Source organism: Mirounga leonina, unplaced genomic scaffold (assembly GCF_011800145.1).
Source record: "Mirounga leonina isolate KUSES-001 unplaced genomic scaffold, KU_Mleo_1.0 Mir_151, whole genome shotgun sequence".
NCBI classification, from domain to species: Eukaryota; Metazoa; Chordata; class Mammalia; order Carnivora; family Phocidae; genus Mirounga; species Mirounga leonina.
Genome location: NW_023270377.1, coordinates 338,973 through 365,710, shown reverse-complemented (window position 1 = coordinate 365,710; position 26,738 = coordinate 338,973). Strand labels below are relative to the sequence as shown.

Sequence of the window (26,738 nt, the reverse complement as noted above, 5' to 3'; positions counted from 1 at the left end):
AGGGTTTTCTCTCTCCTCCCTCTGCCCCATTTGTGCTCTCTTGCTCTCTAAAAAATAAATAATCTAAAAGAAGAAAAAAAAAATTCTGCAGGGAGAGTTTGGGCTGAATTAGTGGTAAGAACACAAAATTGAGTAAATGGAAAGAGGCACTTAGTCTCTCAGGGAGAACTGAAAGTAAGGGAGCAAAATAGTTACGATTTACCATGGCTCAACCTGTGAGAAGTACTCACATGATCAATAATATAAAAACCGGGCGCCTAGGTGGCTCAGATGGTTAAGCGTCTGCCTTCGGCTCAGGTCATGATCCCGGGGTCCTGGGATCGAGTCCCGCATCGGGCTCCCTGCTCCTTGGGAGCCTGCTTCTCCCTCTGCCTCTCTCTCTCTCTCTGTCTCTCATGAATAAATAAATAAAATCTTTAAAAAAAAAAATAATATAAAAACCAAATTTAAAATTCGGCCACCGCGGAGGGGGTGTGGGAGCGCTCAGGAGGCCGGGTCTCCAGCAGGAGCGAGAGCTGCTGAAGGGAGTGCCATCCCAGCAAGAGGGCCCAGAATGGCTGGGTTTTGTCTCAAGCCTTCCTAGACATTTATAATTAATGCCATGGATTATTGGATAAAAATTAAAATGAAAGCAGTAGCTCTGAGTGTTTACAGCCAGCTGCTCAATTTTAGAAGTTGAAAAGTCAGAGTCTGTCAGGGTGAGGCAGAGTTCATGAACACTCCAGTTGTGATCGGGTTTTGTTTCTTCTTTTGACTTATGACAGTGGTTGAAACCCTGGAATATAACATTTTTTTTAATTTTGGCTACAAGGAAGTGGAAGGGTGAGCAGGCTGGCAGCACCTGTGTGTGAGACCTCTCTCAGCTGGTCCGTGTCTGTCTGGGGGGTACACACTGTCTCTACCTTGCTCACAGCCCCTGCCCAGGCACATAAACCATGTCTGGAGTTAAAAATGGCGTGGGGGTGGCGGGCGTGGTGGGCGGGACGCGGGAGGGAGGCTTGTGTTTTCTTTCTTTCTTTTTTTTTTTTTTTAAAGATTTTATTTACTTTTTGACAGAGAGAGACACAGCGAGAGAGGGAACACAAGCAGGGGGAGTGGGAGAGGGAGAAGCAGGCTTCCCGCGGAGTGGGGAGCCCAATGCGGGGCTTGATCCCAGGACCCTGGCATGACCTGAGCCGAAGGCAGACGCTTAACGACTTGGCCACCCAGGCGCCCCACTTCTGTTTTCTTTTGTTGATGTTACGTATTTGGGTTATTTTTGTTTTGTTTGCTTGCTTTTTTTGAGAACATAGTTGAAAATTTGAGCAGAAATTAGAGTAATTAGTGGCTTGGGCAGTATTTGGCAATCTGGGATGCTTCAGTTCTCATGGAGACCCGAACATTCCTATCAGGGCTTTCAGGACACCTCTTAACTTGGGAATTGTTTTCCTGGAGATGTAAATCACAGACGATAAACTTTACCACTTTCCAGTACACATTCATGTATTCTTAGTGTGTTTACAAAATCATGCAGCCATCACCCTATGTAATCCAGAGTGATTTTAATCACCCACTTCCCGCCCTGACTGCCACTGAGCCACGCCCTGCCTCAGGCTCTCCTCCTTCCGGGCTCCGCACCTAAACCGGGTCCACACGCCTGGCTTCTTCCCTTGTTTTCAGAACAGGTCCATGTGGTGGCATGCGTCAAGTCCCATCCCCTTTTAAGGTTGAAGGTTTTTGGAGTTTCTGAAGGGAAACTTCATTCCCTACCTTCCTGCCCCCATCTCAGGTTTGCAGAGAAAATGATCACGATGGTCAAGAGTAGAGGGGAGAATACCAGGAAGGTGTCTCAAAACATTGAATTTTTAAGGCGCCTAGGTGGCTCGGTTAAGCCACTGCCTTCGGCTCAGGTCATGATCCTGGAGTCCCGGGATCGAGTCCCGCATCGGACTCCATGCTCGGTGGGTAGTCTGCTTCTCCCTCTGACCCTCCCCCTTCTCATGCTCTCTCTCTCTCTATCTCATTCTCTCTCTCAAATAAATAAATAAATAAATAATCTTTAAAAAAAATTGAATTTTTATTCTGAAACAGTTCAAAGCTTACAGAAAAGTTACAAGAACAGTACAAAGAGGGGCGTCTGGGTGGCTCAGTTGGTTAAGCGTCTGCCTTCGGCTCAGGTCATGATCCCAGGGTCCTGGGGTCGAGCCCCACATCGGGCTCCTTGCTCAGCGGGAAGCCTGCTTCTCCCTCTCCCTCTGCCTCTGCCACTCCCCCCTGCTCATGCTCTCTCTCTGTCAAATAAATAAAATCTTAAAAAAAAAAAAAAAAAAAAAAAACAGTACAAAGAACTTCTTCACCTGAGACCTCCATCCAGATTTTACCAGTTGCCCTAATCTTGTTTGTTGCAAGAGATCTAAGGTCAGGCGCCGTGCACGGTCATCTGCTCTTTCCAGTTTGGAACATTCTTCCTTCTTTCCCTGATTCTGGTGATTACAGGCCATTCTGTGGAATGACCATGATACGGGCTTGTTGAACACTTGCTGATGATCAGACCCTAGGCTGAGCTTCTTGGGTAAGTCACAGAAGTGACGGTGTTCCTGGTACGGCTTCGGGGTGGCCCGTGGTGCCAGCTGTCGCTGGCGGGGTCAGCACTGAGCACTTGGTCAGACGGCGCTGACAGGCTGCTGTACTGCAAAGGTTCTTCTTGTCCTTGGTGACTAATAAGCCGTTTGTGGAGAGAGGCCACGTACATGTCTGCACCTCACCCACTCACCTGGTTGGATTTCTCTGAGGGCTGCCACATGGTGACTTTTTTGATGCCATTTGTTGTGCTCCTGGAAGGGTTTTCTCTGCATTTGCTTACTTCATACCACTGTGGACTCGTGGATTTGTATTACACTCGCATCACAGTTTGAATTCTAACAGTTCGGGTTATACTCTGACGACTGATAATCTGCTGCTGTCCCTGTTTATTTTGGTCTGTGAATTGTCCCACGTTGGCCCTTGGACATCCCTCCAAGCAGGCGCTTGTGTCTGCTGGGCTCGTACCATCCCGCTGAGCACTCATTTACTTTCTTAGACAAGATATTCCAGGGTCAGTTTGTGCTTGGCCCACTTCACCCCGAAGACCGAAGAGCCCTGGTCTTTCCAGTGGAGCATCGGATCTAGAAGCCCAAACCGCATGCACTCAGCGCGCCCAGAGCTACTCCAAGAGTCTAGAGCTCGTGCTACCAGCTGCCACTCCCGGGCACTGCCCCACGGCCCGGCCCAGCATTCCCCACCCCCGCAGCGGGAATCCCGGCTCTGCTCCCGCCCCCGCCTGGCCACCACTGTCGCTCCTCCTGACCACCCTCTTACAGGAGTGCACTTCAAGGAGTGTTCAGTATTGGCCTTGATAAGAAGTAATTTGTAAGAAAACCTTATCAAAGAAGTCAAGTTACTGCCCTAAAACAAGTACATTCCCATGTTTAGTGTGGACAGTTTAATTCAGAGTCATTCCAGATACAATTATAAAATGTCAAGTGCATTGCTGTGCTATCTGGCAAGGTTGTAATTTAAACATTCTCTATTTCATGAAAAGTTGCGTGTGTGTGTCTGGATTACAAATGTGTCTGAGTGTCCATCTCTTGAATTTCAGGGCACCACCAAAATTAACACTTTCAACTGGTCCAGGGTCCGAAAACTCAGCTTCAAGAGGAAAAGGTTTCTCATCAAACTGCACGCAGAGGTCCGTGTAAGTATGATTTCAAGCACTTTCTGAATTACAAGAAAATTTATTCTCCTAGAATATTGACTTGTTAATTAATTTTATGAATAATGCACACATCATGCACACAAGAATTTAAGGATGGGATTTGGGTAATCTGCCCTGTAGGTCTTGCTCCTGAGCATGGGTCAGCATCCCTGAGGGGCTGCTTACACCACTCATCGCTGGGCCGGATTTCAGATTCAGCAGGTCTGAGGTGAAAGAGAGAAGCTCACAGGGGCTGCTGAGAACAATCAGTTGATTACAGCGTCTTTGTTCTCTAGGTTAGGAGGCTGAGACACGAGGTATTTAACTGTGATCTGAAGCCCTACAGCAGATTAGCGTTAGAGCTTCTGTCCAGAGTAAGGGACATTCCCAGGACGTATTCAGAAATTGACCTTTTGCTAACTCTAATTGGAGAAGCCTTGATTTTCAGAAAATAAATACTCCTTCCTTTTGAGATTATCAGTCAATAAAATAATAATTACATGGGAATTTACTGAAATGGGTAAAGATGGGAAAAAGTACATGTCTATCCAGTCTGATAGGAAAAATCCAATACTTAAAGCGCGATTCGAAGGTGTCCAAGTTGGTACATTTCCAGTGCACAGAGGAGGTTAGGAACTGAGAGTAGATCAGCCACGCCGCTGCAGGAGGAGGCTGACGGGGCTGTCTCGACGGAGACACACCATGAGTGGTGGGCCCTAAGCTTCTGAAAGGCATTCAGTCAGCCAGAGCTTTGGTCAAACAGCAGGTGCACGTGCTGCATGCGCATTTACTTTCTGCAGAAGCACAAAAGGTGGCTTGTTTCTTGTTCAAATATCTGTTGTAGGAATGAAAGGAAAGTCTAAGGAATACGAAAAACATACACAAAATGCAGGTAAAGGGCTGCTTTTTCCTCTGAGTACCAGAACTGTTTCCGGGGCGGTTCTGACAAGCGTGGGAACGAGGGGGATCACTGCTCTGGCACACGGGGGCTCAGAGCCCTGACGACACCTGCCAATGGCAGAGTTGCAGCTTGCGTCCCTCAGCACTTAGATTTCAAAGACTGAATATAGGAGTCCAGGTAGGATGGTCTTTCTGGAAGGTAATTCGGTAGGATGTCACAAGGCTCACAAGTGTGCATTGTTGGGGCACCTGGCTGGCTCTGTCGGTGGGAGCGTGTGACTCTTGATTCTAGGGTCATGAGTTCCAGCCAGATGATTAGTGCAGAGATTACTTAAAATAAATAAATACCATTTTTTTCATGTGCATTATTTTAAGCTCACTGTAACATTTCTAAGAATTTGTCCTGAGGAATAACTATGAGAGAGAATGCAGTAGTTGCTTGAAGATGACATATGTGAGCCTTTAAAATCATGTGTCCTGGACATCCAGAACACCCCCAGAACCCCACAGGAAAATGATTGGGCAACGGCATATAAAGAGTTGGCTGACAGAGAAGATGCCCTGGTTTGCCTTGTGGGATGTGTCCCAAGGGTGCACTTGGAAACGTTAGCAGTTGTGTAATCGTGGGTGACTGCATTCTTCTGATAATTTCTAGTGAATATGTGTATACCACTTTTCTTCTCTTAAATGTAAATGGCACCAGAAGTCTTTATAGATAATTTTCAGAAAAAAATATTTTCCTGATTTTTAACATTGGAATAAATAGCCTGTTATCTGAATGCTTCCTGAATGTTCTTGAATTAGTTACTTTTGAACCTTCGTGTTTTGTTTCTAGGGACCTTACCAGGATACGCTGGAGTTCTTGTTGGGCAGTAGAGATGAATGCAAGAACTTCTGGAAGATCTGTGTGGAGTATCACAGCTTCTTTAGACTCTTTGATCAACCTAAGGCCAAAGCTAAAGCCGTCTTCTTCAGCAGGGGCTCGTCCTTCAGATACAGGTGGGGCAGCACCATGCACCCGGTGGGCTCTGGCAGCTTTGTAGGGCTGAGATGTCGCTGTCAAGTGTGTCAGAGAATTACATGCAGCATGCAGCGAGGCAAGCTGGCAGAAGCGTATCAAGTAAAACAATGGGAAAAATAGCTTTGATAGAAACTATAGAATATCCGGCATGCTTCCTACGAAGCATAGCTATAAAACGTATGTGTGAACTTAGAGGATTGGCAAGTGTTACTTTGCCTCTGTGGAAGATTAATGCTGTGAATTGCTGTTGGCTCTTTTCTTTAAAATCTGAACCTTTATTCACAGTGGAAGAACTCAGAAACAGCTGGTGGATTACGTCAGAGACAGTGGGGTGAAGAGAGTTCCATACGAAAGGTAAGCACCATGGTCTTTATGCTGTGAAGTATGTGCTTTTAAAATCAATATTCCCATATTTTAACCTTTATTTAAACACATACATACATAAACATGTATTTTGACCCTTGAGTCAAATTATCTTTTAAAGATAATGGGTGAACATCTCGATGCAGGTGATGTGCACAGCCTCAGGTCCTGCTGTTGGGGCTCTACTCTGTGTAGTTCATCTCACATAGAAGATTTTCATGTAGCATGGTAACTTTTGAATCTGAAAATTCGTCTAGTTTTTTTTTGCGTGTGGAATTTTTCTTCAGTGCGGGAGATAATTTTACCTCTTCTACAACATCTGTTTTTTGAGTTTTCGCTTTCTGTCACCTGCCTGTTTCTAGCTAGACGTCTGTGGCAGGTTAGCAGACCTGAGCCCCGTTCTTCCCCAGGGCTCGGCTGCCCTCGGCACAGGTACCAGGAGAGGTGGGCGTGGTGGCTCACACCTTGTTCTCTGTTTGCAGAAGACACAGCAAGACTCGGATGTCTATTCGTGCTCTGACTGCAGACTTGCCAAGGCAGGTTAGTCCTTCTGGTTGAAACTCACACGGTATTAATCACCTGCGCTCCTTCGGAGGATACCGTGGCATTGCTGTAACAGGAGTCTTAGAGTCGGTCCTGCTGTTTTTGTGGAGATTGCAATCCTGGGGCTGTTTGCAGAAGAGGGGTCCTAAGAAAGGAGAAAGCTTCGTGTTTTTGTAACGCTTGAAATCCAGACCACCACCAGCTGTGCGGGGCAACTCACTAGCACAGTCCTGGGTGTGCCCATTTGATGAGGAGTGCTCGAGAACCACTAACGGGTCGTTTTAGGAAAACAGTGTGTGGCTAGGGACACTCGAGAATGGGTTAGCAAGTGAAACGAGCAGGTTGCAGAGCAGCCTGTGTAATAAGGTCTCATTCTGAGCTGAAGTGACAAACGGATGCCCAGAGAGGACAAGCTAGAGGCATGAACCTCAGTGTCACGTGTCCTCTCTGAGTGACAGGGCTCCAGGCAATTTTTTTTTTTAGATTTTTATTTATTTATTCATGAGAGACAGAGAGAGAGAGAAGCAGGCTCCCAAGGAGCAGGGAGCCCGATGCGGGACTCGATCCCAGGACCCTGAGACCATGACCTGAGCCGAAGGCAGACGCTCAACCATCTGAGCCACCCAGGCGCCCGCTCCAGGCAATTTTATTTTCTCTTTGTACTTTTAGTTTTCTGCAGTGGGCTCACACTGCTTTTTGTTTCCAGGAAAACAACTGAATGAATATTACCTTTATGTTAGAAACAATGTAAAATGCCAGCTTAGGGAACTAGTTTACTTCATTAAGCTAGATTCACAGAGTGAGATTTTTTGCTAATACGTGAAGGGTAAAAAGCAGGAAACAAATTTATATCTGTGTTTGGCATGATTACAACCATGAAAGCAAGGGCACACGCGGGCGCACGCAAATACTTCACAGAAAAACGCTCGGCCCCAGCGTCCAGAATGTGGAGGCAGCGGAAAGAGCCGGTGTGGCAGGCATGGGTGGTCCTCTGCCTCCATCTGCCCCACTAGAAGCTTCCTGTTTTCAGGTTTGCACATCAGCTTCCACACGCAAGCACACTTTCACAGAGAATCTCGCTCTCACCATGTGATATCATAACTGCCCCCTCAGGCGGCTATGTAGGTTCATATTGATGATTTTTTATTTCTCTACAGTGTTAGTTTTTGTTGACAGTTGGCCATTCATATCGTTACAGTATTTCCAGAAGCTACACTTGCACCTCATCTATCAAAGCTCACGTGTCCCAAACTTTTTAAATTAGGTCTTTTAAATAAAAACATTCTTTAGCTCTTCTAGGTATGTTTTCTATTTAGAAATTTTTTGCTAAATCAATTAAAAAAATTTTTTTTAAATCAATTAAAATTTAAAAGAATTTATTTTATTTTTTTTAACAAAGTTCAACTTTTTGAATAGTCTAAAAGAGTATGCATGGGGGCACCTGGTTGGCTCAGTCAGGAGAGCCGGGCACCTCTTGACCTGGAGGTCATGAGTTCAAGTCCCACATTGGGTGTGGAGCCTATTTAGATAATAAATAAAACAGTATGAATATTATAGTATGAATATATAATATGAATATCTAAAAACTGCATTTAAGCTTTCAGTTCTGATACTTTTTTTTTTTCTTTAAAGATTTTTTAAAGATTTAAAGAGAGACACAGCAAGAGAGGGAACACAAGCAGGGGGTGTGGGAGAGGGAGAAGCAGGCTTCCTGAGGAGCAGGGAGCCCGATGCGGGGCTCGATCCCAGGACCCTGGGATCGTGACCTGAGCCGAAGGAGATGCCCAGCGACTGAGCCACCCAGGCGCCCCTGATACTGTCTTTTATAAAACCACAAGAGAATGTTGAATATGGTTGAATGATGAGGAAAAGGTGCTGTGATGAGCATCTGAGCACATTAACCTGTTGCTTGAGAGCTGCTGTTTTGTTGCTGGTCGGTCGCCGCTGTGGCTTCTACCTCAGCATTCGCCCATGCTGCACACTGCTCCTCACACACAAGTTACTCAGGACCGTTGGGTGATATTTTGGTCTAAACACCCTCTTGATGATGTTGTGAGTGTACGTGTCATTTGGAGCTTCTGAGAGGCATGACTGTCTTGTGAGGACTCACTCCATGTCCCCGTGTGTGGGGCTACGAGTGAGGGCCGGGCTCCCCCCTCGCCTGTGAGCCTCTTCTCACTCATGCCGGGGGCTGCGCCAGCCCTGCCGAAACGCCTCCGGCCCCTGCGCCGCTGGTCTTCACTGCCCGTGTGAACGTACCAACGCACTTCACCGCTCCCGGGCAGTGACGCGCTGAGCAGCGAGTGCCAAGTGCAGCAGAATCTGGATGTACGTCGCCTGTGGTGCTTTGCTTTAGGGTCTTGTTAGCTGAGTGGTATTGGCTCACAGCCCCCCAGAAATGAGGAGTCCCCAGCATGTCCTCATGCAACTCCGGGGTGACCCAGGACACCCAGGGGACGTGGGTACACATGGCTAGGTTTTCATGATGGAAATTTTCTTCAGTGTAGATATTTAATAACATAGGAGAAAAAATGAAATTATAAGGGATTTTAAACAGATAATCCTGGGTCCTTTTGGAGCCTGTCTGTATTTACAAATCTTCAGTTCCAATGGGGAAAGTCTGGTCGATTGCCCTACTTAGCAGAGGCTGAGGTAGAAATGTGGCCATACTAGGTGGGGTCCAGTTAGCTCTGCAGCTTTCTAATGGTAACTTGTAACTTCATGTGTTCCTTTTTTCTTCTTCACTTGTGATCCCTAGAGCATCTCATTCACCGAGGGCATGAGGACTTCTGCGTCCCCATCTTCAACAAATGTCTCCTTCTATTCAGTTCCTACCTCCCCTCTGGCCCCTCGAGGCCCGCCCGATTTCAAAGACAGCAGTGACTCCCTCACCGAGCCCCAGACTCCCGACGCCAGGAGGCCAGCTGCAGAGAGGAGCAGCGGAGCAGCAACCGACGGCAACACCCGACGGGCCCGGTCCCCGGGGCCTCCTGCGCTGCAGCCTTGTCAAGGTGTTGGGTTTTGTCATGTTGTCAGGAGTTGTAGCCCCAGCCGTCCTGTGGGGCAGAGTCGCGGCACCACTGTAGACCCAGGTGCAGGGGGTGCTGGAAGGGAGCGCAGAGCCGCTGGTGAAAGCGACCGTGGGGGTGGCAGTGGCTTCATCGTGGGCCCAGCCCCCGCTGAGGGGGAGCATCCGCACGGCCGGCAGGATAGTGCAGGGGGGCCTGTTTTCACATTGACAAACACCCGGCTGCAGGTGTCTGAAGAGTTCATAGACGATGACCCGGCAGACATCTCCTTCTTTGCTGGAGGCTCAGAGGCCTTTTCCTTCCCTTACTGTGCATCAGGCCCGCAGGCCCCTTCCTGTGCTCACCCCGGCTCCGCCCCATCCAGCCCAGACAGGTACCCCACTGAGGCCATGCTCGTGCACGTAGAGCACGGCTTTGCATTGGAGGGAGAGGGTGGCTTTGGCGGCGATGTGCACCCCTCGGACACCTCCGAGCTGTTTGAGGTGAAGGCACAAGCCAGCCTGATGCAGAGCCTGCTGAGCCCCTCGGAGACCAGCTCGCTGAGGAACAACCAGTCCGAGAACAGCTCTCTCAGCAACTTGCCACTTCACAGCGGCTTGTCTGTGCGTACCCCCAGCTCGGCCAATCAGTCTGAGGCCAGCTCCATGGCCAACTTCCCAGCCTGCTCGGTCCGCTCCGAGGCCAGCTCAGCCTTCCAGCTCTCGGACATCATCGACCAGTTAGAGCAGCTCAGCTACCCACCCACCACAGCTGAGGACTCCAGCAGCACAGACACAGATTCCTGGGGCGCTGAGGCTGGGGCCCCCCTAGACATGAGCCTTTTCTTCAGCAGCCCTTTTGCACAGACAAGTGGAGAGAGAGTCATTTTCGATTTGACTCCAGGAGAGCGGATAGATAAAAACCCATCTTGACCAGTCCTGGGCTCCCTTGCAGGATGACCCAGCCACACACTCAAGTGCAGTGAGAGCTCAGATTGTTCGCTTTTAGACAGAGGAAGGGATTCTGTGTTCATGGCTGGAGAGTCCTCTTTTTCCTAATCCTCTGATTGATTATTCTGTTTTGAATCTCAAAGGATAAAACTTTTCCTTAAAATGATGTTAAAAGGCTTAAGATAGATAAGTATTTCCGGCTAGGGACTGATCGGTTAGTCTTTACAGCTTTATTTTTCTGGCATGTGCTTTGGTTCAACTAAAAACTGGTGCCATACGTGTTGAATGGACACAGTTCTGATTCACATTGGCCTTTAACGGAATATGTGTTTTATGCCGACAGCTGCTTTTTAAGATGAAGCTGCTCGTGCTTCGTTAGGATGGAGGTTTTGTTTGATTTGTCCAGCCACCGCACGAAAGCTCGAGTAAGCCCTGCAGAGCCCAGATCCTGGGAGAGGCCGTGGAGGCTGCAGCTCGCTGCCTGCTGGGCTCTCGAGCTGCACGTGGCAGGGTCCCTGGCACTGCCCAGGGCACACTCTGTGCCTAAGGCTTCATCCAGAAGCAGTGCTGTGTTTAGTTAGGGGGCTTAGAGAAGCTTTGGTTTAAATGCAGTGTAGGTTTGAACTGTTTTCTTCTATCTAGCTTAATAGGAATATAAGATATTTGGTTGCAGAAAAAAGCAGAACCGGACACACAAATCTGCCCGAGGGTTGGCGTGCAAACTCTCACCGGCGCTGTCTCCTTCAGACCCAGGGATCGGGTTTTTCACTAAAAATTGGCACCCCAGGAGCTCTGCACAGGTCAAGGGCTTAGATGTTCATTCTTGGTATGGGCATGTCGTTTCCATCTGGTGAGGTGGTGTGTGGTAGACAGTCCCCAGCTCTTTTTAACAAGCCCCATCATGGACGGTGTCTATTTCTGAGGCCGTGGGAAAGATCACATGAGCAGACAGGCTGAGGTGGCCGTGCCCAGCCCACGGGCACACTGCCAGGGCTGGGACCTCTGCCACCGTGAAGTCAGGGCGGCTGCCCGCAGCACCAGCTGTGTCCATCTGTGCACGTCAGAGGGGAAACGCGGACGGACACTGTTGACTTTGTCAAATCAGTCCACAGATTGGGTTTTGTTTTTTCGGTATCTGTAGCTTGCTCCTTGTGGTCTCAGCTAGTAGAGCAATGCCATGTTAAAGGCCAGGTTTCTTCGGTGTTCCTTGGTAACTGCAGGCCTCCCCTCTGTTCCTGTGCAGGCCCTCGAGTTCTCTGCCTTGGGGGCACGTGAGCACACACCGAGTAGCCCGCGCTCTGTTGCAGGGGCACAGTCTTTCTTTTGTCATCAGTGTGATTGAACACCAGCAGAGGCCTTTTGTTGAACGTACAGATTTTCTGTGTCTGTAGCCGCCTTAAACCTACGCCGCAGGGTCATGACTGTGGTCTGCGGGACTGGCGCTTGGCACGTGCCCACCCCTTATCCCTGGGCTTGCCCTCCACGCAGTGTGGAGGCGTCGTGTCGGCTGGCTAGTGTCTGTGAAGAGATGTCACAACCTGGGTGGAAGGGCAGTAGGCGGGACAGTTGGGGACCACGAGGTGGAGTGTTCCAGACACTTTGTTTTCCCCTTGGTGTCACTCAAACAGCAGACCTTGGATCTGTGCGGTGAGGAGTTACTATCTGTTACGTGTGAAATGCTTTTCCTGGACCTTAGTCGTCAGGATGGCTCCCCGTCTTCTAATGAATGTGCCTGGGGTGTTGCCCTCAGCCAACCTACGCTGTCCTGTTTTGTTGTAAGTGTCTGGGCAGCAGGCCCCACGGGCGTGGGTTCGAGCCAGGCCTTCAGCCCCGGCACAGCCAGGGCTGCGGACGGCGGCAGGCGCCTCGCCACTCTCTTGTCCTGGAGATTCGAGGAAATGCTTCTCTCCGCCAGCTTCTGCCAGGGCTTCCTGAAAAGGGGTGTTGTTTCCTCAATGAAACTTCATTTTCTGGAGTTGATTTTTTAGCTTTTTATTTAGAAAGTTTGCAAAATACGCAAAAGCAGAACGGGGAGGAAACACACCCCTGCCGCCCCCCGGTCAGCGTTGCCGGAGCTGGACCCTGCTCATGGCCTCCGTCCTTTTCCTTCTCCTCTGCATTTGGTGCTGTAGTGCTCCCACGTAGGCCCTGACGTTGGTAGCTGCCCTCAGAACTGCGTGCACCTCTGGAGCACGAGGACACCTCCCCACTTGGTACCACAGAGACAGGGTCAGTAGCCCTTGCTGTCCTCTGATACCAGGATGTACTTGAATTGGCCCCGTGGCCTGAAGTGCCTGTTAATACCCAGTTTGTTCAAATTGGGCTCCAAACACAGTCTGCTCACTGCACTCTTCCCATCTCGCCTTGTTGAGAAGACCCCCACTTTGTGCTAGTGACTTGTGGGAGAAGCCAGGCCCCTGGTCCCGGCTCCCCTCCCGGCCCGTGCCACCGCCTGTCTGCCCTTCCCCTGCTTCCCTGGAGGCGGGACCCAGAGCTGCGGGGACCTCAGAGCACACACCCTCCCCCACACTTGCCATCGCCCCACAGCCCGGACGTGGCCGGGGCGCCACATGGAGCAGCGCGGGGCAGCACGGCTCTGACACGAGCCCAGCGCCCCAGACGGTCTGTGGGCACCACCGGGGCAGGTGTTAACGTTCAGATTCGTCTGGAGATGTTTGTACAAGCTTTTCTTTTCCAGAGTGTTCTTAATATGTTTAAGTTTGCAGGTTTCCCTTTGTAGGGAAGCCAGTTCCTTAGAAACCAATCGGGGCTCTCCTTGGAGGCGCCCACCGCTCGGCCTCCCTCCCCTCTGGCGTCTGGGTGAACTGTAACCCCCGCACTGGGAGGGAACTCTTCAGAGCCCAGGGAAGGTCAGCCTGAAGGACGCTCCCCGCTGCAAACAGCAGGCAGTTTAGGCAGCGACATTCTGTCTTGTCTTAGTAAGAGACGGTTTACCATAAATACTAAAATATCTGGAGAAGTTCAGATGGAGGGTCATCACTTCCTGAAGCAGCGTTGGGTGGGTCTTCTGTTTGCTTACGGCTACTGACCACAATTGCCTTTTCTTCGGAAGCCCTCTTGTTAGCCCTCTTGTTATGCAGTGCTGCCCTCTTGGGAGTGTGGTTCCTTACGCCCGGGTTATAGGATGAATATTCATATCCGAGTGAGATATGCAGGATCAGGAGCCAGTTTGCTGAGAACGTGTGGTTGAAAAGTGTCTCAGAGCGCTGACGGTTTTCTCCTTGAACGTGCTGCTCTCCTTGGCCAGACGCAGGCCTCACCTCTGGCGGGAGGGGTGCCTGCCAGCCCCGCCGCGGCCAGGAGCCTTGGGGCCACAGGCTGACAGCGGCCCTGCCACAGACAGTGCCCAGTGCCCCCGGTGAGTCCGCCTCGCAGGGTACGCCTGCTCTAGGCAGACCAGTTATTTGTATTAGTTATCGGGTCTGTTTTTGTACTGAAGTTTCCAAAGTCCAGGTATTTTATGGAAGCCAATATATGAGTATCTGAAGTCTAATTAACAGTAAAGTTTCGGCTTCGTAAGGTTGACCACACTCAAACAGGTAATGGCGTGTGCTGCGTAACTTCTTAAGTCACAGGTACGGACGTGTACCTCTTCTGTACTGCGGAGGAACTCTCTAAGTATGGAATTAGGTTGGGACTCCTCTTTCCATTTAGCACAGTGTGATCGTGTGACCGACCCACGGTAGTAATGTGGTGTCGGCTGCACGACAGTGACTGGACGAGTCTGGTCGTGAGCGGTGCCCCCTGTGAGTCTGGCTGCCACCTGCCCCCGTACGGCCTCCTCACAGCCCCAGTGACTGTATTCCCCTTGCTTTCCCTTTCGTCCCTGTGACAATTAACACATTTTTAAGATAGTAGTAATGGTAGATGGATGGACAATAAAAGTAAGACATCAAACAGTTGAGGGGGAAACCGTAGATCCGTTGGCTAAGTCATTCCCCTCTTTGTTGTTCACAAAGTCCTTTTTGAATCATGCCACGTTTGGCTCTCGGTACAAGCTCTCCACCACGGGCAGCCCGGCAGGAGTCGCCGTGAACACCCCTCACACTGTGCCTGGGATCACGTAGCACCCACACAGCACACGAGCCGTGTCCCCGTGTGACATTCGATGCCAGCGCCTGTAGTCTTCAAGGTACGCTTACTCCCGCCTGGTTCATGGAACATCACAAAGAAATCTATTTCTAGAACAATTACATCACAGACGAAAATGTGAACATTCTCTCGGGTGCTTACAGTTGAGAATTTTAGTATGGGTTTTCAGGACCATAGGGTCACTCTGCCGGGGTTTTGCTTTGGCCTTTGTCCTGAAGTTACGGAGCTTGTCACAGCTGGGGTGCAGGTGGCCGCGTTGGCCCCTCTCCATGCCGTGGCTGAGCCCGAGGTGTCCCGGGGCTCTCCCCGCCCCTAGGAACTGTGGAGAAAAGGAACTAGCGCTTCCTTACGCACTTAATTTATTCATTCTCTACAGAAAACAGTGATGTCGCCTGATCTGTGGTACTTAGAAAATTTGTTTTCCACTGAAATTGCCATATAAATTCTCAGATATGTACTAATTCAGAATTTAATTGTTTATTCAATAAAATAAGGAAATGTTTACTATGAACTTTTAATGGAGTTTTTAGCTTCCTTTCCCTCTCGTTTATAGTTTCAATTGACATATATTAAAGGTTGTCTCACATATTAAATGAATCCCCGAAACAGCTACATATTGTTTTTACAACCTCTTCACTGACGCCTCTTTCACCTCATAGGCTTCTGAGCAACAAATAGGCACCGTGACGCTCTACAGACGGTCTTACTTCAGGTGTGGACGGTGACGTCCCTGTGGAAGGCCAGCAGGGGAAGGTGCCGTGCGTTTCCACAGTGTTAGCGCTCTCTCGGGCTGTCCGCTCAGGCCCGACAGGTGCGGCCAGCGTGCAGGCGCAGACTTGGGGGGCCGTGCTCTGCTGCTCTGGCCCCCCACTGTGCCTCTGAGGTGGTGGCCCGAGGCGGTGCTGTTTGCAGTGTTGGGGACAGATGTGGTCCTTAGGTCGAAGTGCACATAAAACACTTGCTGTTGGCGTCTTAATTCTGAAGGTGAGAACATTGTTGCCCTCCTTCCCCCTGTCAGCTAGCATCTGCCCTATCAAATCTCTGACCCAAAGCATAGCAGCTGCTCACATTCTGACCAGGTCTTTACCCCAGTTCTGAACTTGAGTTTCCCACTTGGCCAACACAAGCGTTTGCTGCCTCCACACTTCTCCAGCCCCACTCAGGCCTTGGAGCGTGGGGGGTACTGCCCCCACCTCCTGGTCAGTGGCTGCTGCCAGCCCTGAGGGGGCAGGTACCGGGCCTCTCTGGCCGCTCTGGGCAGCACAGGCCCCTGGGAGCGGGTACTGGTCTCCCCCGGGGATCCACGGTGCCCAGCACGTAGGGCAGCCAGGGCGGGAGGCACCTGGCAGTGAGCTCCTGCTGGGGCTCAGTGTCTGCGCCCTGACGCACTCCAGAGCAGGATGCTGCAGCACAAACCCCCCAGAACCCTGCGCAGCAGCCTCTTCCCCACTTGGGAGGCCGTGCGTCACGGGCACGCCCGTTCCCTCCCACGACACGCAGGCCCTGCTCCCTGCCCGGTGCCCCCACTCACGGTGCAGTGGTGACATGAGTGATTCCCCAAGGAGGTATTTCATTAACAAACCCAGATTTCAAGAAACTGCTCAGAAGCATTCTTTCTTCCATCCCATCTCTGGGTTGACTGATGACGAGGGTAAAGACTGGATGACTCTTACTTTTTAATTCTTTTAACCCAGACTACGTTTCTTTCCTGTCGAGCATCACCTGCAGATTCTTCAGCTTCTTGGGGTGGTTTATTTGGGGTACCTTGCCCCCGTTGCTCCACTAGTTCCGAAGACCTGTAGACAAGATTCGTCCTCTCTTAGAACCCACATGCGGGTGTGCGGGGGACTCCGCACCTGCAGGTGCTGATCTGGACAGACGGCCCAAAGCGTGACTGTGTTGTAGGCTAGAACACATATTTTCCTTAACAAGGAAAGACTGAAAATGCTTCCTGGGGCACCGTGTGTGTTGACGTCACCCTCTGAACTTCGGGTCACCACAGCCGCCCCCACACCCCCAGGCCCCTGTGTGCCAGGCACCTGCTCACAGCCTTGTGGGTGTGGCCATGGGTGAGCCCCCCCCCCAGCGCCCTGGAGAGGGTACGGCCCACGTCAGACCCTGCTCTGCCATTTGGCAAGTGGCAGAGATGAGGCAGAGGAGGCCTGCAGAAACAGAGGAACTAGTACACTAGCCTGCGTACCAGCCATTCTTCTTCCTCCCGCTTTTATTTTTGAGCCAGATTTTGGGTAAAAGTGACTCGTGACATCCTAGTCCAAAAGTGGAGCCAGATGTAGTTTTCTGCTAAGTTGTTAAGCTCACATTTACCTGGGTTCTTGGTACAGTTTAGCTTTTTCCTTTTATAGAATTAACGACCCATTGTTCTAGCCAAAGAGGGAGTTTCTAGATCTTACTTCAGACTATCGTGTTCAGACTATCATGTTAACCTTCAGACTTGACCTTGAATTTTCCAAACCAAAGCTGATTCTTCTTCCACCTCGGGCAAAATTTTCAAGATTATTTATTACAGAGTTTTGAAAAAGAATTTAATGGAATGAAATGAAAATGAGCTTAAATGTTGCTCTGTGATATTGATCTTTCACCACCCAGTTAGGTGAATAAAGTGAAGGTGGACATAGAAGGATAATACTGTGCTTTTTAAAATGACATTTCAAAATTTATAAGACAAATACTTAGAAACTTTTGAAAATAAAATCACCTGTCAGAATTGCTTCCTGTTGACAGTTTGGAATGTTTTAAATGTGAGTCCTTGAAGATGATCAAACCTTCTAACTTGCCCCTTTGGGCGCAGAGCCTGTCTTGAACCACAGGTTGGAAGGTGTGGACCCCCTCCAGCAGGAATGTGGAGTTCAGTAGAACATAACTACCATTTGTGTCTATCAATTACAAATAATTTGATGTTGGAAATTGAAGAATTTCCAAAAATTCCTCAACTACAGGTAAACGAATCAGTCATTCTCAATACTGCAGTGGGACGTAGAGCACCACCTTTGTGTCTAAGTGGATTCGATGGTAGGGACTCTCGTAATACAGAAAAATATTCTTGCGGTTTTTTGGTAGAGGACCTTGGACACAGGAGTCTGTTCTTACAAATATTTAAGATTCTTTCCATGGCAGTTAAGGCTAAATGTATTCTGTGGTATCTAAAACGATGTTTAGCATTTTAAAAACCCTAAGACTTGGATTCTGGTGTGCACTGTCCGTGTTGACAGGGTTTTCTGCGGCAGGGAGCTTCTAACATCAGTGGCCTTGCACTCTCACCACCACAACCACATGCCGGCCTCAGCACCTCTGACTCCTGCCTCCCCAGGAGCGCACAGCTGCAGAGCCGCGGCCCACGCCTGGGTTCTCCGTGCAGACTTCACACACGTGGTATTAAGGCTGACCCTCACAGGATAGGGCACGGAGCCGTGGGTGCACGCTCTGAACAGCCTCGAGCGTGGACGGGCTGCATGCTTATGCGCTTGCTTGAAATCACATCTCCCCACAGATTTACGTTGGTAGGGTCTGTGTTTACATAATATGAAGTAGGTATGGTTTATAATGTTTTGCTGTAGCTGACAGATTTAATAAAAAATGTTTAATGGCAGTTTGTGGTACTTTTTAATCTATTCATTAAATTATGAGTTAATGATTTTTGTGAAGTGTCTGCAGTGATCATATCAAAGATGATATGAACCTTTGAACCTCCCTAGAAGCACAATAGTTTATTCCAAATGAGAGTCTATCCTGAAGGGTTAGCTCCTTTCACAAGTTCATCACCAAGGGGCCATTTATCGGAAGCTGCATTCTCTAATTCAGTGGCCCGATGAGCCCGCACCAGCCACAGCCTATTTGCCAGCCCCACGGCCCGTTCCCAACGCTTCAGTGGGGACCACCTCCTCGAGCTCCACCTTCTGCTTTTAACATAAAGTCAAGTTGGCAGCCAATTTTTGGGAAACTGTCCACTATTAACTTGCAGTAGGACTGCCCGTCTTCAAGGGAGGCACTGTGTGGGGGCACTGGGGGACAGACTGGAACAGTGAACTTAGCTTATTTTCATAACCAGTAAGTGTAAACATCGGGTTGCCTGCTTTGGTACAATTGAAAAATAAGATCTGTTGCTAGTAGCTTCTGGACTTTTTTTCTGAATTCTCCATGTGTAAAAATATCTCTGCACAATTCTGGGCCTATTCAGGACAAAAAGGGGTTTGAAGTGCCCGCCCCTTCCCCACGTAGGGAGTCCTCCACGCTGCAGGGACCAGCAGAGCCCTGGGCTCCTGCACTCCATGTGGGGCAGGGGAGACAAAGGAATTCCGTGTGATTTTAAGGTTGCTTAGCATAAATGTATACTAAAAGCAAATTCTAATAAACTGGTTGTTAATAATGTCATACTCTTTTTTTTTTTTTTTTAAGATTTTATTTATTTATTCATGAGAGACAGAGAGAGAGAGGCAGAGGGAGAAGCAGGCTCCCAAGGAGCAGAGAGCCCGATGCGGGACTCGATCCCAGGACCCCGGGATCATGACCTGAGCTGAAGGCAGTCGCTTAACCAACTGAGCCACCCAGGTGCCCAATAATGTCATACTCTTAACGTCCAGGTTTGCCCTGTCGGTGAGCGTCTGCTCATACTTCCACCCTGTGCAGTGGTGAGAAATCCCGCAGGAAAGCTCTGTCGTCCTAGCACTGCTAGCTCGCCCCCAGAAGCCCCTGGGCGGGGCCCCTGACCGCACACTGCAGCCGTCCAGAGCTCCAGATTTGTCAATGTGAAAACAAGGACCCTCCCTGCAGCCCTGGCCACGCTGCGGGGTCGCTGGCGCCAGCGCCCATGCCCGCCGGGTGAGCCGGCGCTCGGCACAGCGGTGTCCTCTGGGGAACTCCTCCGAGCTCACCTGCCTGCCTGCACGCGCACGTGCTTTAGGCCGAACAAGCCAAGTTTGGGTGTTCCAAACCGTCACTGTAGGCGACTGTGTTTGAAGTCTGGCTAGGGTGGAAGACGATGGTGCTCTGAAGCCGGTGGTGGGTGGAGGGGAGGCGCCAGGGGTCCCGGTCCAGCTACTTCTGTGCCAGCTGCATGCTCACTCCGTCGCGGCCAGAAACCGTGGTAGTTGCAGTGTTAGAACGGCTCTGCGTTTGTCAACCTGAGGTAAACTTCTATTGTAAATAGCTTCTAAGCCAGTTAATTTCTTGGATAAAACTCTGCTATAAAGATATCTTTAAAACTTGGCATTGAACGATTACTGATTCCCCACAGAAAAGCGTAGACTTAACTCTTGATAATTCCTTTAGTACAAAGCATGTGACGGAGTATGCCTCAGCAGCAGCCGCCTTAGGACTAGGCCAAAATTTGGACTTCTGCCTAGTTAAAAGCAAACTGTGTTTTAAGAAGAAAAACAGTATTGGTTTTGTGGTGTGATTCTAGAAAACCAATACGAAATCCTTGTTCGTTAAAAATTCAAAGTAGGAAACAGTATGGTAAGTTTACATGATCCCGTTGTTTTTTTTTTTTAATGAGTGACAAGTGTGTCCTTAAATCACACTTCTGTTTTTCAGATATGTTAGCCCCGCTTTGACCCCTCAGGTCCAGCCTCCACAATCTGCCTCTCACTGAATGTGCAGGGAAAGTGCCCCTCTCTGATCACGCCTTCTGCTTTGCACGCTTTGTGCTGCTTATTTTTATCACGGTTGCGTCTTGTGTACAGCAGAGGAAAACCCCAGACACACTGAGCCTTGGGTGTCCGAACCGCCTGTGGTTGGTCTCTGACATTGGATTGGCCAGCCGCCAACCTGTTTTCGTCTTACTTTATGTCACATCAAGAATTGCATGTGATGGAGGCTTTGTTTACCCACCTCCCAGAAGACGCCTGGTCGTAGCATTAGGCTAATGTTGGCTAAAGTGCAGTAGGAATTGGGGTCTGGCCAGCGTGGCGGCCCTTTCTCATTTCTTGCTCCATCCCCTGCCCCGTTCAATTCCAGGCCTTTCCATGGAGAGTCCTCAGCCTTCTCCCTCCACCCGGAAGAGCCCACTGAGCCTGAGCCCTGCGTCTCAGGTGACTCTGGGCCCAGCTGGGCAGGGCTTGTGCCCCCTCCTGAGCCCTGCCCTTAGCGACGCTGGCGGAGCCAGGATGGACGGCGAGGAGGAGCTGAAGCACAAGGTGGGCACTGCCCCAGCAGACGGCTTGCTGCTGGCGGGCCTGGTTTGCAGGGACGCCTGAGCGGGCAGGCAGGCTCTGCGCGGGGTGTGCTGTCTCCGCCAGTGAAATCTGTCCTGAGAGCCGCACCTCACCTGGGACTTCTCAGCTCCCTTCCTTATTCATTTAGTGGCAGTTCCTGGCACCTATGGGTTCAAGTGGAGATGTGGGGGGAATGGCCAGGCCTTGAGGGAGCCCTCAGCCTCCTGCCCTCCCTCCCTTGTTGGGCACTCTTCTTGAACAATCATGTGTTTGGGAGGAGACGGCTTGGGTGCTAAGGGAGGGTGACCAGGGACCCCATCTCGTTGGGCTCATGGGTGAGTGGGTTCTGAGAGGGTGCGGGTTGGGTGGGGGGTCCACACTGGGGAGTGTTGCAGCGGGGGGGGGGGTGAGGTGTGTGTGACTGTGGTAAAAAGTTGAGGCGATGCCCACAGGACAAGAGTGAGGGCGCACACTGGGAGGCTGGCGGGTAGGCGCGCCCGAGCTCGAAGAGGTGTTGGCCAGAGGCGGTGGCATCTGTCGCGTGGTCGTCCCCGTTCTCCTGGCCCGTGCCTCCTGCCTGAGTGGTGGCGACGCAGATAAGGCAGCCCGGGGAAAGCAGCTCGGTGGGAGGGCACACCAGAAAGGGCCAAGGGGCCAGGCATTTGGAGGTTTGGGAAAGAGAATGGTTGAAAACTGGGCTGTGGACTGTGGCAACCCAGGGGGCATCTGTCCCCATGCACGGAAGCGAGGGGGTCCCTGAGGAACAAGATGTCCACAGTGGGTGGGACCCCGCCTCACAGGCTCCTCGTGACCGAGGAGAACGCCCTGTCATGCCACGGGTTTCATCCTGAAGTGGCCAAAGAGAGTGAGTCAAGCCAAGGGCTACTGTGTGTGGGACACGTGAGCTTCCCTGAGAGGCGGGGTCAACCATGGGAGGGGACTGGTGAGCCCTCTGAGCACATACTCCTTCCTGGGCCCCACTTCAGAGAGGGCAGACCCTGAGCTGGAAGGCATGCCGTCATGTGAGGTGGCCCAGCGAGGGCGGGGGTCCCAGGACCCCGGCTCCACGTGCAGGGCCTGCAGCCCCCACCCCTCAGGCCTCCATCCTCACTGAGCTGGCTGGCAGAGGTGGTCCCTCGGGCGCTGTATTTGGCAGCCAGACAACTGGGTTGAGGATGTTTTTATTTACTTACTTTGGAAACCTAACGACCATCTATTTTATTTAGCTCACTGTTGCTTTAGTGCAAAAACAAAATGGCTAGAAAGCTGTATAGAAAGCTAAATTTTAACTTGTACTTTACTACGAAAAATAGTCCTTTCGGCGGTTCTGTAGGGTAATGATTTGAAACACCAGAGGGCCACCAACCGGGGTCATGGTGGATGGCCGCGGCATTCACATCCAGACCAGGCCTCAGAGAAGGAGCCCGGGGCCGCGCCACAGGCACCTCACTGAGCCGTGGCTGGGCCCGGCGCACGGGGATCCCGGGCTCGCCGCGCCCCCCCCCAGAGCCCCCCCTGCCTCCCTCTCGCCGACAGCGCTGCCTCGTGATTTCCAGCCCCTCGTGCCGCCTGCCTGCCTGCCTGGGGCCGCACAGCAAAGGCAGCGGTGGGAGCAGGCGGGCTTCGCCCCAGCACTGCCCCACGCAGCCCACAGGCCAGCTCCGAGACCCGCTTCAAGGCCGGTGAGCCGGCTGCGCTCCGTGCTGGCTGCAGGCCGGGCCGCGGGCGCACAAGGACTCCCCGCAGCTCGGGGAGCTCAGCGCTGTGGGCCTTCTGAGCCTGCGTCTGGTTACTCGGCTGTGTGCCGACCCCTAGTCGTGAGCTCCTGTGCCGTTTGTTTCCTGGTGTCCCACCTCACCAGTGTGTCCCACTTAACATATGCTGCTTCTCCCCCTGGTTTCCGATAGAAATCAATGAGGGCCAACGGTATTCGGAAGGTCTGAAGGTGGAGGTGCCGCCTGCCCGGGGCTCTCGGGCTGCCTTCCACAGGGAAAGTACGCTCTGCTCCCTGGCTGGTGCCGGCCCCGCACCACTGACCTGCCGCCCGGCTGGCCGGCCATGTGGCTCCCAGGGAACAGCAGTTGGGCTTCTGCTCTCCTGGGAGGTCCCCTAAGAGGTTTTCTCTGCACTGGAAACCAGGAGACCAGCCATGGATACACAGGCGTCCATGAGCGCTCCTGACGACCGCACTCCTCGTGTCTCCTGTCACTGACCGGTGGCCCCTGGGACGTGATTGTGAGCTCATCAGTGACGCTGCCATGGCTGTGTTCGAATGTTTCCCTCTGGGCACCTCACCCCCCCCCCCGCCACAGGAGAGGAGTGGGTCTAGAACCTCAGGGTGACCCTGTTTCTGCAGGATACACTAAGGGCTGAGGCGCTGCTTGGGACCCCATGCAGAGGGGACTGCAGTTAGGAAGCCGGCTTGCCGCATGGACGCCCCGCCCAGAGCCCCAGGCCAACAGTGTGCCCTGATGCGCAAATCAGGGACACTTGGCTGCATGGGGGCCCAGAGCCTCCAGACCATGAATGTGGGCCTCTTGGGGCTGGCTCTGACTCCAGAGAGCTTGCTGAGAACATCAAGCTCCAGTAGAGATGTGACATTTTAAAGAGATTTGACTGAATTAGGATTTGAAAGAGTCATGTTTCAATAGTAAAAGCCTAAATAGAAAGAGTTGGAGAGCATGAAGGTTGCCGCTCTGCGGGGAGAGGGACTGGAGCTCCAGGGATCAGGGGTGGACACTCCAAGATGCTATTGGGACCCCAGCCTCATGAGACCACAGAGCAGGCCTGGCTGCTAGGACAGAGCAGCTATTGATTATTTGGGAAGAGTGGGTCACGTGGAATATTCCTGGTGGGATGGACAGGACATGGCCATAGCTGTAGTCTCCGGGACCACGCCTCTGTCTTCACTGCGAGAACACTGCAACCTCTGGTAAACTTCACCTGGGGGCAGGGGACACAGGGAAGAGGCGGGCCCCCAAATACCAGCCTCCAGCCCAGCCTCCCCTGTCAGCTTCTAGCTGGCATCGGAAGACCATCCCAGACTCATGCAAACCTGACCCCTGACCTTCCTCCCCAAACCTGTTACCTTGGGGACAGCAGCTTTTTCCCTTGGTTTGGGCCCCAAAACACAGTCCACCCTTGCCTTCGGACCTCCGCCCACACCAGAACTTGACCTTGACACTGTGTTTGGGGTCCTGCTGTCCCCTCCCCGGCTCGGGAGCCTGGACGGTGCAGAGGCCTTCTGCTGAACCCCAGCCGCTTGTGCTGCTCTCAGTGCTGCAGCCAGCCTCGTCCTGGGGACCCAGCGCACATGGATGTGCTCTGATCCACCCCAGAGGACCGCCCTGCCTTTCCCACCAGTAACCAGCTCACTTATCTCTTGCTCCTCCCCTCATCCTTGACCTGCAGCCTGTCTCCCACTACCGGGCCGCCCTGTCTCTGCTAGACGCTGTGGCTACCCCACGCCTCTGGGCCTCCACCCCAACCCCTTCTGCTTTTACTTCCATAACTGTCAGCCGCAGGGCAGGGACCTCTATTCCTGGGCATGTCCCAGGTGCCAATTTGGGCCTGGCACGTGCTCTGTGGATATTGGCATGGTGGCCTCAGGGACAGGCAGCCCTAAGGTCCTCGACCTGGTGGAGGAGCTACAGCGGAGCATGCACGGATAGAACAGGCCAGGTGCAAAAGGACAGAGGAAGGGCCTTTGAGCTGGACCTTGACAGAAGCAGCTCCCTGAGGTGCTCAGGATGTGGAAGGGCCCTGCGGGGCCAAGACACAGGCCTGCCCAGGTGCAGCATGAGGCCTGTCCACTGCTGGAATGCCAAGAGCCCAGGTTCCGGGGGGGCCCAGTGCAGCCCTTTCTCTTCTTGACTTGGCTGCCAGCATCTGAACATCAGGCAGAGGCCCCGATGGAGAGTTAAGAATTCCTAGGGCTGGGCCATCTCTGGCCACACAATCAAAGTGTGTTAGCCAGCCCAGTGCTCTAACATAGGGCACAGTTAGAATGTACAGCTTTTGGCAGTTTTAGTGACCTTTGGACGTTAGACTTAATCGTTTATAGTCACATATATGCACGTATACATACGCGTGTATCTGTGTGTTAACCAGCTACACCCCTGCCGGTGATATCAGAACAATAATTTCATCACAAAACCAGTAATAAGCTTCAATAATAGATGTTGATGTTTGAACAGTGAATTTTTTCCTCAGAAAGAATAACATAGGGACGCCTGGGTGGCTCAGATGGTTAAGCGTCTGCCTTCAGCTCAGGTCAAGATCTCAGAGTCCTGGGATTGAGCCCCATGTCGGCTCCCTGCTCAGCGGGGAGTCTGTTTCTCCCTCTCCCTCTTCCTCACCCCCTCCCCGCCTCTTGTGCCTGTGCGCTCTCTCTCTCTCTCTCTCTCAAAATGAATACAATCTTAAAAAAAAAAAAAAAGGAATAACAAAACGAGAAAAACATGTGAGGGAGATCCAACTGGGTTTATATTTTTACTCAGAAGGAAATCCCTTCAGGAATTACGGATGAAAAGTGCATGATGATGTGAACTAGAGCAGAAGAAAGTGAGTGTTGTGACATCAGCGACGGACGTGACGGACGCATGCTCATACGGTCTATGCTTCTTGCAGAGTACGACAGCAGATGAGGCCTATTTCATAGCGAAGGAGATTCTCGCTACAGAACGAACATACCTGAAGGATTTAGAAGTTCTCACTGTGGTATGAAACCTAAGTCCTTTATTACTTTGTCTTCTTTAATACTTCGTAAATCTAAACCAGAGCTAGAGGATCCCTCCTGAGAAGGAGCTCTTGGCCATCATGAGACGTACATATTTATGGTCTGTTAAATATATTTGCCTTAAAGCATATCTAAGATAAGACTATTTAATCCAATTTTTTTGTAAAACTAGAAGTATCCATTTGAAGCTTTTCCCCCAAAATTGTTTTCTTCTATGGTGAACTCGGGTGGTCAGCCGAGAGGATAGCTGTAGCACTGAGTGAGCTGTCTCAGTGGGGACTCTGGGGTCAGTGCTGGGTGTCCTATGGCTACAGACCTTCAGGGGCGAGGTCCCTCGGTCACCCTGACTCTTCCTGCAGTGGTTCCGCAGTGCTGTGGTCAAGGAGGATGCCATGCCTGCAGACCTGATGACCCTGCTCTTCTCCAACATAGACCCCATCTATGAGTTCCACAGAGGCTTCCTGCGTGAGGTGGAGCAGAGGCTGACACTCTGGTAACACCCTGCATGCACGGGCGTCCCCTACGCTGGACCCCCACGTGGGCAGCTCTGCCCTGTCACTATCCCTGTTCCCAGGAACTTCCCAGCTTCAGAAACTAATTCACAAGAACCATTGTTTCATTGAAGTATATTTTTTAAACTTGTGGGAGGACTAAACCTGTAACAGCCACTTTTATTCATCCTATTCCAGAAGAGGAAATGAAAGAAGTTAAAAGTAGATGACCCCCCCGCCTTTTTTTTTGACCGATTACCATCTTTTAGAGAATGGTCAAAATATTACCATCATTTCTGTCAAATGTGGGCCTTCCACCTCAAGCATCTCATTGCCATTCTGCTTATGACTAGGACAGCCAGTCACACAAGCACCCATCAACATACAGCGCACAAGCTTTAACAACGTTTTGACTGTATTTGTCCATTTCTGCTCCAGGGAAGGGTCTTCCAGCACCCGTGCCACAGGCGGTCATCAACGAATCGGGGACATCCTGCTCAGGAACATGCATCAGTTAAAGGTAGCGTGGGTTGGTATGATGACTCCACCCCTAGCAACTGACAGTGCAACCTCAGTGTTGTCCCCAGGACAGCTTTCTCCTCAGGACAGCATCGCCCCCAGGACAGCATTCCCCTCAAAACAGTTTTCTTCTCAGGTCACTGTTCCCCTCAGGACAGCATTCCCTTCAGGACAGTGTTCCCCTCAGAGCAGTTTTCTCCCCAGGACAGC

At 51.2% G+C, this 26,738-nt stretch overlaps 1 protein-coding gene across 3 annotated transcripts in view; it reads left to right on the top strand.

Annotated features, from left to right (window-relative positions):
* The window catches only part of FARP2 (FERM, ARH/RhoGEF and pleckstrin domain protein 2), a 112,332-nt gene that overhangs the window by 62,957 nt on the left and 22,637 nt on the right, over nt 1-26,738 (top strand). For 2 of the 3 annotated variants that reach the window (XM_035006685.1, XM_035006683.1), the window contains exons 9-17: nt 3,617-3,712; nt 5,448-5,611; nt 5,919-5,987; nt 6,479-6,536; nt 9,298-9,550; nt 20,584-20,762; nt 25,410-25,499; nt 25,878-26,011; nt 26,448-26,529. In XM_035006685.1, coding sequence (XP_034862576.1) covers nt 3,617-3,712; nt 5,448-5,611; nt 5,919-5,987; nt 6,479-6,536; nt 9,298-9,550; nt 20,584-20,762; nt 25,410-25,499; nt 25,878-26,011; nt 26,448-26,529 — 1,125 coding nt within the window. The remainder of the gene's footprint in view (nt 1-3,616; nt 3,713-5,447; nt 5,612-5,918; nt 5,988-6,478; nt 6,537-9,297; nt 9,551-20,583; nt 20,763-25,409; nt 25,500-25,877; nt 26,012-26,447; nt 26,530-26,738) is intronic. The other variant, XM_035006684.1, reaches the window with a different exon arrangement.